The sequence below is a fragment of the Gallinula chloropus genome (assembly GCF_964237585.1).
Source record: "Gallinula chloropus genome assembly, chromosome: 2".
Lineage (NCBI taxonomy): Eukaryota > Metazoa > Chordata > Aves > Gruiformes > Rallidae > Gallinula > Gallinula chloropus.
Window position 1 is genome coordinate 39,639,315 of NC_140086.1, and position 13,353 is coordinate 39,652,667.

The window sequence follows — 13,353 nt, forward strand, 5'->3', positions numbered from 1 at the left end:
GTGTATGGAGAGCTGTAGTGCTTTGCCTTCTGATGTCATTTTAGAATAACTATTTTAGAAGGCAAAGCTGCTTTCTACCTAGTTTTGGTTTGAGATCAAAAAGATGTTTGCTAGGCTTTTTAGCTAGTGAAAAATGAAAATTTAATTATTTTTATGTGAAGTTGGACATGGAGTTTTTATTAGCTAGCTTTGTATTCCTTTACAGGTCATTTATATTAAGTTTTGCAGAGCTCCATAAGTAAATGTCTGCCTCTTCCAGTTAGGCTAACACTTTCAGAAATATGAGGGATATTTTGCTTTTGCCATTTTCTCAACTTGGTAAATGTTTGTCTTCAGCAGAAGCTTGCTACCTTCAAACAAAACACTGCATTAACCTTTGTAACATAAGCTCTTGCTTGCTTTGTTGTGTTACTAATGTAAAGAAATTGCAGGGAGGGGAAGAGCTTGCTTGCTCTTGTATGAAATGGCTGAGAACTTATGGAAGGTTTGAACCCCAGATTTCTGTGACCACCTTCAACAAAATTTAATTTGAAAGTAAGGCACTTCTATATGCTGAGGGAGAATCACAGTGCACATAATATGTAGAATAACTTAGATTTTAATAGGCAAAAGGTTTTCAGTTTATTCTATCAGTTGAAATTGCTATTGTAACAGCTTTTTGCCAGTACATCCCGCCCCCAGAAGATGAGCTTTTTTGAGAGCAAGTTCAATCTTTAACTCTCAAAATTTGTTTCGAGGTCAGCAAATAAGACTTACCACCTGTAGGTTTCCTTGTATGGCAGTTTTGCATTATCAGTCTCTCCAGACTTGACATAGGAAAAATTGAATTTTCTACGACAGTTACTCTCATATAGGTTTACAGATGGATGGAGGGGTAGAAGAAAATATGGTGAAGCATTAGAAGGTTTTTCATTTAATCTCATGGTCGGTGGGGGGGGGGGGTGTTTACAAACACCTATGTTTGTAAACATTATTTGATTAGTATTTGAGAGCTGGAGCAAGCTGTTGCATGTTGTTCTGTTGTTTTGGCCAGACAGATCCTATTTTCCCTATTTGGCTGTCATCAGTTCAGCAGCTATTCAAATGGTGGCACAGCAGCATGCAATGGGTTGAATACTGTCTCTCTCATAGTCAGGATGGATTCCTCAAGATGAAGCTAACAAAGGCAAGACTTGCTTGTTGGTTTCTTAAATCTTCTCATGCAAGATACAGCATGAATATCTATGACTTCAGAAAAGAAAATGCTTTCTGCCCCATGTCTCTGATTTGATTTTTTAAAATTTTTCTTCTATTTTTAGAATTCAATAAGCAGGAGATAGTAAACCAGCTTTCTGAGTATGCATTGAGAGTATTCTGATTATTTTTTTATGATAGTTGTATTAATTAAAGCACGTCTCCTGCATTTGGGAGAGTTACAGGTTTTCGTGTGCTCAGCAATCTGCATACAGGTAACAAGTTCAGTTGAAGGTAAGTGGGTGCTAGCCTCCTGTCAGTGAGCTATTTTAAGATCTATATTCAGTGAGGCCTATTTTAAAGTGGAAAACAATAGTAATATTTATATGCAGGGGCATATGCAAACAGTCATAAATTTTTCTGACTTACAGTTCTGGAGAAGGAAAACAAAAAGGAGAGAAAAAAGATTGAGAACTGTTTTGACTTACAGATTTGTATTTCTTTTTTTGGTTTTGCAGTTTGACATATTTTGCTGATTTCTGTGTTGTGAAGGAAGTTTCTGATGCGATCGCATTAATTAGGGCAAGAGTCTGAACACAAGCCTTAATGTTTAAAGCTTGACGCTTTCTGTTCTGTTACCCAGGCTTTGCACAAGTTGCAAAAGGGTAGCAAGTTCTGTCTGTCAGCTGCTTAGTGCTAACCTTGATGGTATGCTTTCTGTGGTAAATGTGAAGTAGCCTCTTCCTTTTTCACATTTCAGTGGATTAACCACCTTAAATCGCTTACGTTTGTTGCACAGTGCTGCAGGTTGAAATGCTTTATGCTGGTAAATGCTGTGGTGAAATTGATTTATAGGAATTTTTTCACATGGCAAAGCCTTTTGTATAGCAAAGGTATTAATTATTAAAGAAACAATATGAACTTTGCATATGCAAGAATAACCTTAAGGTTTCTCAATGTATTGTTAAATATGTGTGTTATCTGTCAACATCTGTGAAAACTGCTCAAGAAGACTGAGTGCTTTATGTTATAGTATTACTTTTGATAACTGTTTTGGTTTACAATGTTTATTTTTCTTAATATATATATTTGTAGTTCTAGAACTGTCTTCTCACTTGGGACTCCTTTTTGTGGAGGAAAAATAGTGTAAACAACTGGATTTTGTTGCAGAATCAGAATGTTTTGTAATAGTCTGTTTCAAAGCATTGGTTAAGATACTGTTATCTACCATTAAGCATTATGTAAAAATAACCACTTTGACAAGCATATTTAATTTTTAATATGACTGCTTAAAGCAGTTCTTTGGCAAATACTGGGAACTTAGACAGCTGTGTTAACTTTGAAGTTTACTTTTTAATTCACTGACTCCAGTAGTAGCTATTTCTGACATTCTGTTATAACCGCATATGTGGCTATGAATTCTGTATTTCTTTTTGTATTGCAAATACTGGACATTTATAACGTAGGATAACGTAACAGATTCAGTGACATGATTTATAAAATTTTGAACACGGTGGAACACGTTTGTGTGCCCCAAGGCTGTAAGAACCTTGAGTTGACTTAGATTTTATCACATGTGCGAGGATGTCTTGTGGACTTGTTTTGTACTCGCGTTCCACTTCAGCCCAGAGATGTGGTGGATGCCCCATCCCTGGAGGTGTTCAAGGATGGGTTGGATGGGGCCCTGGGCAACCTTGTGTAGATCCAGGCCTGGAGGTTGGTGTCCCTGCCTGTGGCAGGGTGGTTGTAACTCTGTGGTCCTTGGGGTCCCTTCCAACCCATGCCATTCTGTGATTCTGTGATTCAGCCAGTTGGGGCTCACAAATTAGACTTCCCTGTGCTGTAAGGACCCTGTTCGGGGGGAAGTTGTAGGGACCCAGTTCAGAGGGGAAATCAAGATGTAGCAGGATTTCTGTCTTGTGATTATTATGTAATAGTAAGATTTTGAAATATATTATTCTACATACTTTTCCTGTAAATACATCTATTAATAATAAATTAAACTATATGTGACTTACAGAGCTATGTTACACTTTGATACTTGGTTGAGAATCTTAACACTCTTCATTGTATAAAAGCAGACTGAAACAAAATACTGCTTGTCTGAATATTTAGCAAGTGAAATGCAATAATCAGTGAACAAGGTATTCTGTAATCTTTTGATGTAGTGCAGATACTTCTATTTTTTTAAAAAAAATCACATATATGTGTGATAATTTTTGTGTATACTGGTCTTTTTTATTTTAAGAATGTATCCTAAAATATCCAGTAACATTTAGTTTTACCATGAAATGATGGGAGAAGCTGGGAGTTTAAACATGGCTTTATACAACTTTGAGTACTCTTTTTAATTTACATTTTCATTGATGTACTATAACAAAGTTGGAGTCTACTCTTCTTTTTATAATTATTTTCTTTCTCTTGCATGTACTGCTTAGAATTAATAAAATTGAGTAACATTAGAGTCGCATTAGAACCCTGGATTTGAGCAATTATGGTAATCTATGAGAGGGGACCTTAAAAAGGCTTTCCTATCCCAGGTATGAGTTTGTAATGAAATAGCTGTAAAAGTTGTGGTCTTACTGGGCTAATGCATTTTAAGGAATTGTGGCCATAATTGATGCTTGATATTTGAAAATGTGTAAGATAGAATTATTGAAAGTTAATTACTTCATTGGCTACATTCTTTACACTTATGATTTTTTTTTTCTTTTTTACCACAGAACATGGGGAGGCTGTTTTGTTTTTAAATAATAAATGTTGAGGTATATTGATGCATTTTGAGTAGTTATTAATTGTTCTCTGAAAACTGAAGCTCAAGGTAAAGATGTCCAAAGGTAGCCACTTCACATGTGTGAATGAGAAGCCTTGTACTGAGACATGGGAATATCTATTCTAGTTTAGTAAGATTATCTATGAGTTTTTAAAACATCTATGAGTTAAGAAAAGTTATGGTAAATACCTGGTTTGTTTTTTGGGTAGCAATGCACACGATTTTTGTGGTTAAGGTACTTGTGTTTATGGTGTTTAGGTCCACAGCAGCATAATGGTGATAACCCAATCTTTTTATCATATTGATGAGGTACTTAGGGATATGGTTTAGCTTAGGATGGGAATGATTTGACTTGATGATCTTCAAAGGTCTCCAACCTTGTGATTCTGTGATATTAAAAGTGGTTGATTACTGTTTCTATTTTGCAATTCTGCCTCTTATGGAACTAGGTGTAAAGGACAATGGAGAGTTCAGAATTACCTCAATTTCTGTTAGATACAATGGGGAAAGTAAGATTTAATTTTTTAATAAGTCTAAATAGTTTTAGATAGTCTAAGCAGTAAGTATTTTAACTGGAATGAAATGGCACCTGCTTTTTGGAATGAGTTATACCTTTGCTAAACTACATATTTTCCTTTGGATAACAAAACATAGATTGTAATTAGTTGTAAGAAAATGTTCAATTTATATAATCTACAATACATAGGTACTTCAAGATCTTTGAGCTAATATGTTTGTTAAATACTTATAAAATTACATAGCAATATGTTAGTGGGTTTGAGAGAGAACTGGCATAATACCTAGCAGAGAAATCAGTTGGGATATTGATCATAATTACATTGCGTCACGCTGTCTAGAGAGAACTGAGCTAGCTCTAAGAAGTTAAGAAGCGTCTCAAGTAGCAGCATCTGGTAATGGGGCTCTTCTCTTGGATTAGTTAGTCTGTCTTGGTTACTTGTGGTGGTCTTGTTACTGAAGATGCTTTATTCTTAATAACGTGAGTTAACATTTGTTATCTCTCCGTTGCATTGCAGTGTGCCATGTGAAGATAACTTTTTACATGGCATGGCAGATGGGAAAATTTTATCTCATGTTTGTTGAACATCATATATGTTCATAACCTATTTCCATTTTGCAACAAATCAGGTGAGGAGCCAGGAGGGGTAGCCAAGAAAAAAGCTAAAGTCAAAGGTATTTTTAATGTTGTTTTTCTTGTGGAACTTCATGCAGATAATGATGTCTGAAATGCATGCGCATTGCAAATACAGACTGTGGTTTACAATAATGTTTACTAACACTAGCTATGTTGGCTAAGTGTTGCCTAATAATGCAGGAAGTTACTGTGCTCCCCACTTTTCAGTAAGTTGATTTTGTGGGGTTTTTTACTACCAACTGTAATTTAATGGATGGCAATGTGAGTGCTCTCCTAACTAAAGGTTATATCTTGGGTTTTTTTCAAATTTTTATTTGCAAAAGTTGTGGTGTTTGGATTGTAAGTATTGTTAACTTCCTTTTCTGCATGTTTAAAAAAAAAGGTTCTGATGTATGTGCTCTGCATGAAACCCTCTTTTAGTTCTTAGATGAATTCATAATATTATTATATTGTAATTGGACTTGAGCACCTTGATTTCTGCAGAAGTCTGTGCTTAAATTGTTTTATCTACTACTACTTGCGGGAGGAGAAACTTAGGTAAAGTTCAAAACTTCCTCAATAAAACTATTTGTAGGATTGATTGCAATGGTGATATTTGTAAAGATTCCATAAGCTTGAAGTAAAATAGCTTGCAACCAAGTTATACTATACATATATATATATATACACACACTTACATTGCTGTATGAACAGGCCATAGTAGTCTAAATGTGTTCAGTCCAACAGAGAGACTGAAAAAGGTAATTAGCCTAAGCAAAACACCAAACTCTACCAGATGTACTTTCAGGTGCTGAACTTTGTAGCTGTGCTCAGTTACCTCCACACAGCGTGGTGCTGTGTAAAGAACCTGGTCTCTTTTGCATTAAAAACACTTATATTCTAATGTGTTTTTTCTATTAGTATGTGAAAAATGCAGGCTGTTTGCAGTACAGTCTCATTAGGGAAAAAGTGCATTTGCTGTGGGAAGCTTTCATGCTCACTGGAATGTGACTTTTCTTAGCATCTTGCATGTGAATTGAAATTTCTAGCATTGTGTTTGGTATGACTTGGGTGCAAATCATGTGTTTCCAATAACGTAATAAATGTCACTTAGCAATTTGTCCCCAAGTTTGGGATTATTTTTCAGTGTTTGATATGAAAGTGAAGAAGTGGTATGATATATTTAAAATGTTTTATGCCAGAAAATAGTTGGAAGGAACTGCAATATTACTGAATTGTTCACTCAGAAATGTTGCAGCAGTTAGAGGCAGATGTTACTACAGAAGTGTTGTGACATGCCTGCTTTTTACCTCAACAGACTGCAATTTCTCTCAAAAGTCTGAATAAAAAAATACCACTTGTTTGTTTTATTGGTTTTTAATAGTGTGGGAATGTTCTAAAATTAAATAAAATACTCCATACAGAGATTCTCCAATTATAGAGAAAAAGTTAAAAAAAAAAATTGACAGCACCAGTAGCAAAGTGGAAGTAAATGTAGAATATCCAAATTCTGAGAATACTGTTCTGATATGTTATCTAGATACTGTGTCACAAAAAATGTGAATTTTAACTAGAGAGAATAGCACAAGTACAACTCCAAAAGTAAAATAAACAAAAAAGTATTACTAAGAATGCTACATATGGAAAAGTAAAGATGTAAGAATTAATTTCCAGTTGTTACTGTGATTTTATTGAACATGGTCAAACCAAGTTAACTTTTTTGGAGTTGATTTAATTCATCAGGATATTAATGTTTCTTCTTAATCATCATGTACTTATTTCTTATTTTTGTAAAATGTAGTTAAGGTACATTCTTAAGTCCTGGCCTAATCTGGGGTAAGAGTGTCAGTAAAATACTGTACTATGTATTTATGTTGTTATAACACTCTCATTTGTAGTTTAGGAAGTTGAGAAAAGAAAATTCTTTTAGTGATGGCCTTGATATTTCTAGATCCTACAATGGTCATATTGTTGTCAAAGATTCAGAATTTATTGTGATTTTTCTCTCAGAAAAAAAAAAAATTAATATGCTGCAGCAGGTAGTTAACAGTAAGCTAATAGAGGCATGGTTTTCACTAGATTAATGCTTCATTTGGATGCAGTTGCAGTAAGCTTAAGGTTATTGGCTGGCTGCATGGTGTGAGATACTGCTAAAAGCCAGAACTAATTTGTTTAAATTGTCATCTAACAACCATTATGTAAGAATTCAACCAAAGCTTTCAGATAGTTGCTCATAAGATATCTTCTGATCTCAGAATGGTTCTTTTATTGAACATTTCCTCTTTTTTAAATGAAAAACCAAAAAGTAAAAGAAGCAATTAAAGAACCGCTCAAGAAATCAAAGGAGAAGCAGGAAACCAAGAAGGAGGAAATCAAAGAGGAGGAAGAAAAAAAGAAAGCCAGGAAAGGAAAAGACACTACTGATCGAAAGGACAAGAAAGCTGTTGATATGAACAAATTAAAGAAAGATTCTGACAAGGCTAAAAGAGACAAAGGAAAGGAAAAGGAAAAAGGCCTAGATAAAAATGTCAAATCGAAGGAGACTACCAAAAAATCAGCCAGTGAAAAGGATGGTGCTATTCAGGGAGGAAAAGACAAAGAAAAAAAGATAGTTAAAACACCATCCAAGGATGACAAGAAAGAAAAGAAGTAAACAGAGTTCTGATTGTGTTAGTGAGGAACAGACCTCAAGAAAGAGAAATTCAGAATATTTATATAAATGTGGTAAATATGGGAGTAAGAAAATAATGTTTTTTGGAAATAAGTGTAAACAAAGGCTCTATATAGTAATATTTTGAAAACTGTTAAGTGTGTACTGGCATTGTAAACACAAAGCAAAAATGTCTGCTGTCAAACTCAACTATGTACATATGATAATATGTATGGCTAACAATGTGTATTGAAAACTGAAATGTCAAATTGATGCCAATTACTTCGAGTATTCTCTAAATCTGGTAGGATTTTTTTCCTTTGTTTCCTTATATTTAAAAGCTATTTTCTTGGTGTTGGGATGAAATTGTACTGTTGTATATCAAATACAAGTTTAAAATCAATATTAAGACTGTTACCTGGACACATAGTGGCAACTCACAAGAAAATATTTGTTTCACAGAACCAACCAAGAGGTGCATTAATAGAACATACTGTTGTAGGAATTTAGCAAATAAGTGTAAATTATTATCTGGTAAACTTTTCACACACACACCCCTAAGTAGAGAGAGAAAACTATTTCATACAAAAATATGCAAGCTGACTTTAGGTGTTGCATTTATTTATAAGACTTAAGTGTATATTCAACCAAACTGTTACAACACACTATTGATCCTGTGGCAATGTTCCGCTTGCTTTTCTGTCTCTTTGTGCCATCTTCTGAAAATGTCATTCAGTGTCACTTTTCAGGTTGCTGCGTTATTTTTTTTTCCAATTTTTCCAAGCTTCTGTTAGTGAATACTTCTGAAAATTAGGCCATCTGTGTCACCATTGATGGCTACTGTTGGATTCCAATTAACAAGTGATATGCTGCTGCTACTACTATATTCTGGTTGAACTTGATTAGAGAACAGTTTATGTATTTTTATTATTTTCTTCAAACAACACTTTTAAGTACATGATACTTACATAACCAAGCTCCTGTGATGGCTTGCTCTTATAACTTTTTTATATTTTAGTGCCAAAGAATGATTTATCATAGAACAGTTTGAGTTGGAAGGGACCTTAAAGTTCATCTAGTTCCAACCTCCCTGCTGTGAGCAGGGACACCCTCCACTAGACTAGATTGTCTGAAGCCCCATCCGTATGTGCCCTTGCAAATGATCTTCAGGTACCAGAAGGCAGCTATAAGGTCTCCCTGGAGCCTTCACTTCTCCAGGCTGAACAAGCCCAACTGTCTCAGCCTGTCTTCATAGGAGAGGTGCTCTAGCCCTCTGATCATCTTCACAGCACTCTTCTAGACTCACTCCACCGTGACTTTCTTGTGCTGGGAATCCTAGAGCTGGATGCAGTACTCCCAGAGGGGTCTCAGAAGAGTGGAGTAGAGGTGCAGAATCATTTCCCTCAACCTGCTGGTCATGCCGTTTTTGATGCAGACCAGGATCCAGTTGGTTTTCTGGGCTGCAAACACACATTGCTGGGTCAGGTTGAGCTGCTTGTCCACCAGCACCTCCCAAGTAGTACTCCTCAGGGCAGCTCTCAATCTGTTCTCTGCGCAGCCTGTAGGTGTGCTTGGGATTGCACCAACCCATGTGCAAGACCTTACGCTTGGCCTTGAACTTGATACAGTCCTACTTCTTAAGCCTCTCAAGGTCCCTCTGGATGGCATCCCTTCCATTGTTTCACGTGCACTGCACAGCTTAGTGTTGTGAGCAAACTTCTATTACATTTATCCATCAGTCTCTTCGCTAAACATGTTACAAAACATTCATTCAGAGGTATTTCAGTATGGTTTTGAATCTATTCTTGCTTTTGAGTTTGAGACAAGTAATGTCACTTTGAAATATTAATTGCACAATAGATTTACACAAGGTTCAGAACAATTTTTTTAATGAAAGCTGAAGGTTTATTCAGTTGTAAGACTGCAGTGGTGATGTAAAGAAAATTAAACTAAGGAATGAAATTAAGCATGGGTATAAGCATGAGTGGTGGTGTAAAATTAGTCCTGAAGATTGATTCTGTTTGTTGTTTTGCTTTAATTTTTTCAGTAACAATTGGCAATATACTTATCTTGGACTTTGAATACAGCATATACATGTTTCTCTAAGATGCTTTGATCCATAGAGATATAAAATGTGGTAATGGGATAAGATGCAATCAAAATTATCTTTTTAGAGGAAACAATAAAAGTATTTTCAATGAAATTCATAAGATTAATGCACTATCTTAAGATTCTAGGTGTAATAATTAACTGAGATGACATACCAAACTATTTTCTAAATATTTACATATTTGCATGAAGAAGGATGGAAAAGACCTGTCTCTTACAAACAATATAGTGCTTAGCAAAAACTTGGCAGAATGAAGATCTAATACATGCACTTGCGTAATGGCTATTCTTTCAGGCTTGTGTGATGATAGAAGCATTTATTCCTTTTTGCTCTGATAGGTGCTTGTATGCATATTGAATAGGGGAGATATCAAGTTCTCAAGAATGGTGGCACAGTGCTATAGTGCATGTCACTTCCCCTCTGCTAAGGGAACAGGAGTTGTAACTGTCTGGGAGTGAAATTTGGAATAGTTCGCCTTTTTGATTAACTTATGGTGTCTCTGACCCAAAGTTTGTCTGTTTTTTAAAAAAATTTTGGGGTGTTTTTTTTCCAAACAGTTTATTTGAGCAGCACTCCAAGCTATAAGGCTATTTCTTTAAATACTTTGAATCTATTGTTCCTAATGTAGAGCAAATGGCTACCTGGAATTGGAGATGTGGGTTGTTGGAAGATGTGAGGACTGCCTTGCAGGTGTATGCATAAGAGTAGTGAACTGAATTTGTGAAAGCAAGGCGGCCATTTCTGTGCATTTTTGGAGTGGCTAACATGAGAAACTAGTTTTATTTTCATATGTAGTTAAATACGACTGTATGAGGAAGGAACTACTTAGTCTTGTAGCCGTTAATATTGCTGCAGTGAAATATCAATGTAAGTCTTAATATTTTTTAATATTTCAGTAGTTTTTTCTGATGCAGAAGAAAATTGGCACCAAAAAAAAATGTAAATTTGACATTTTCCTCTAGTTTCTGATCTTGACTCCTTAGTAGCCGAGTCTAGTTCTAGTACTTTTAGAGAAAGCCAAACTAGTTATCGTCATATAACTTAAATAATATAAAAATGCATAAGTAAGATTAATCTATTTCCACTGTTCCCCTTACATTTATACAGTGTAATGGAAAGAATATATGTTTTTCTCATGATTTATAATAAAATCAGTATAATTCAGACAATGTTATTTTGTGGTATACTAGTCCTGTTCATATTGAGGTGTGTTGAATCCACTAGAAACCTAGTAATCATTATTTTTAAAATTTTATTTGCTTTAGGTATACTCTGTTCCACTTAAACTTACTTTTACAAGACTGTAGCAGTACAGGACTGTTCATTACTGTGTAGCCTCTGCTTCTTATATATATATATATATATATTGCTTTCTGTGAGTACAGCTCTTGAGAGAGTAGTTTGTTTTAGGCAGCATTTGTGTTTAAGAATGTAGTTTGATCTTAATTGACCTTGAAACTCATAGTTAAATATGAACCTAGCAAAAATGACAGAATATTGTAGGAGAATTTTGTTTGCAAGGGGCTTCAGGGGGTCTTTATTCCAACATCCTGCTCAAAATGGGTTCATCTGGGTGGTATGACCATGTTACGCTGAGTGTTATCCAGTCTGGTCATTTAAACTTCCCAGGACAGGAATACAGAAGTTCTTTGTGCAGCCTTTTCTACTGATTTGTTTGTCCTCATGGTGGGGTTTGTGTGTGTGTGTAAGGTTTTTTCTTTTACCCAGTCTAAACTTCCCTTCTTGAAGTCTTGCTTGAATTCTTCCTAAGGCATAGTTGAGAGGAGGGTTAGGTTAATACCAATACACATCTTGAGGATGTGGTGTCTTAAGATGTGGCATAATCTTTCAAGGCTATGAATTGTCTATTTCTTACTGTGGTCTTGATCATTGCTGTTATTGGTTGCTTTCTTTTCATTGTGTTTTGATCTAGAAAAAACTCTGTGGTATAGATAGTAAGCATCTTTGTGGTGAAAATCTATCAGTCATACTTTTTTCTGTAGTAACTTAGATGTCAAAAAGGATTGTATACTGTATGTTGAATAAACTACAGTTCTTTTCATCAGATCTAAGATGTAACATGAATTTGAAATGCCTCTTCTCATTCTGAGCAGCTCGTTATAAGGTTGAAGTTAGTTCTTTATAAAACCTATAAAATTGATCGTATGGAGCACTTAACTACCCAAAGACATAAACAGTGAGAAAACCCTGCTATTTTTCTTCTGGAGGCTGAATAGATGTTGAGAATTATAGCATAGTCATTTGTTCAGATACCTTGAAATAAAGGCGAGTGCTTAAATTTCTGTCTCTCTTTTTTCCCCTCGTTGTATGTTTGTCTTCAAAACTTACTTGCTTACTATCTGAATACACCTCAATCTTTGTATATACCACTGTATGTCAGGACAGCCCAGTAATTGTGATTAATTGTTTGAAAACATTTTGGAGAGTAAAATATCAGCTAATTTAATTAAAACAACTTTCTTAGTGTATAATTGAATCAGATCAAAAAGAGCATTAAAGTTAACTTTATAACTGAAAAATGCAGGCCTTAAAGAAAGATCTGTCCCAGCACAGCCAGCATCACCAGAATCTGAGGACACTGTCCAGCCTGCTGAGAAGTCATATGTCGAATCAGGTAAGGTCTTTGGTAAACCATGGGTGAAACAAAAGACATGGTGCTTCCTTAGGATTCTCTTTCCATAGTGTGCAAACTCACTGTTTTTTGTTATTATCCAGCATTATTTGGATAGAAAAGGCCCCATCCAACCTGGCCTTGAACACTGGCACCCACCACCTCTCTGGGCAACCTGTGCCAGGGCCTCACCACCCTCATAATGAAAAATTTCTTCTTAATACCCAGTCTAAATCTACCCCTTTCCAATTTAAAACCATCCCCCCTTGTCCAATCACTCCATGCCCTTCAGAAAAGTCCCTCCCCAGCTTTCTTGTAGGCCCTTCAGATACTGGAAGGTTGATGTAAGGGCTAGAGCTTTCTCCAGGCTGAACAACCCCAACTCTCTTAGCCTACTTGATATTTATGTGAAACTGAGACAGTGGTGGAGCATGTAGTCAACAAGATGTAATACAGGATTTGTTTTCCAAGGGTTGCATTATTTTTGTGATCATTTATAAAATATATTTTCTGTTTTCTGTGCTTAAAAAGCCAACAGAACCCTACTTCTGGAAGTGATGTTGTCATATATGACAAGCTAGTGCTGCTCCCTAAATTGTAGGAGAGTGATGGCTGAAATTGAAATAATTACTTAGAATTCTAGCTTTCAGTAGTTTCTGAAGTTATTCATGTTACAGCCACTGATAAAAATAGGCAAGCAGAAAATACAGTGTTCATATGTTCTTCCAGTTCATCTTGAGAATGAATCTGTTGCAATTGATGCAACATTTTTCATACTGGAGAGTAAATGAAACCAAATTATTTTTACAATTATGTGAGATACAGAGGTTCACCAAGTCTATCTCTACCAAACTGTACAGAATGTAATAACTTTATGGATGCT

General features: G+C 35.4%; 1 protein-coding gene across 1 annotated transcript in view; it reads left to right on the forward strand.

Annotated features, from left to right (window-relative positions):
* The window catches only part of ASPH (aspartate beta-hydroxylase), a gene marked incomplete at its 5' end in the record, with an annotated part of 107,711 nt that overhangs the window by 27,609 nt on the left and 66,749 nt on the right, over positions 1 to 13,353 (forward strand). The window contains one exon of the mRNA XM_084260603.1: positions 12,384 to 12,473. Coding sequence (XP_084116729.1) covers positions 12,384 to 12,473 — 90 coding nt within the window. The remainder of the gene's footprint in view (positions 1 to 12,383; positions 12,474 to 13,353) is intronic.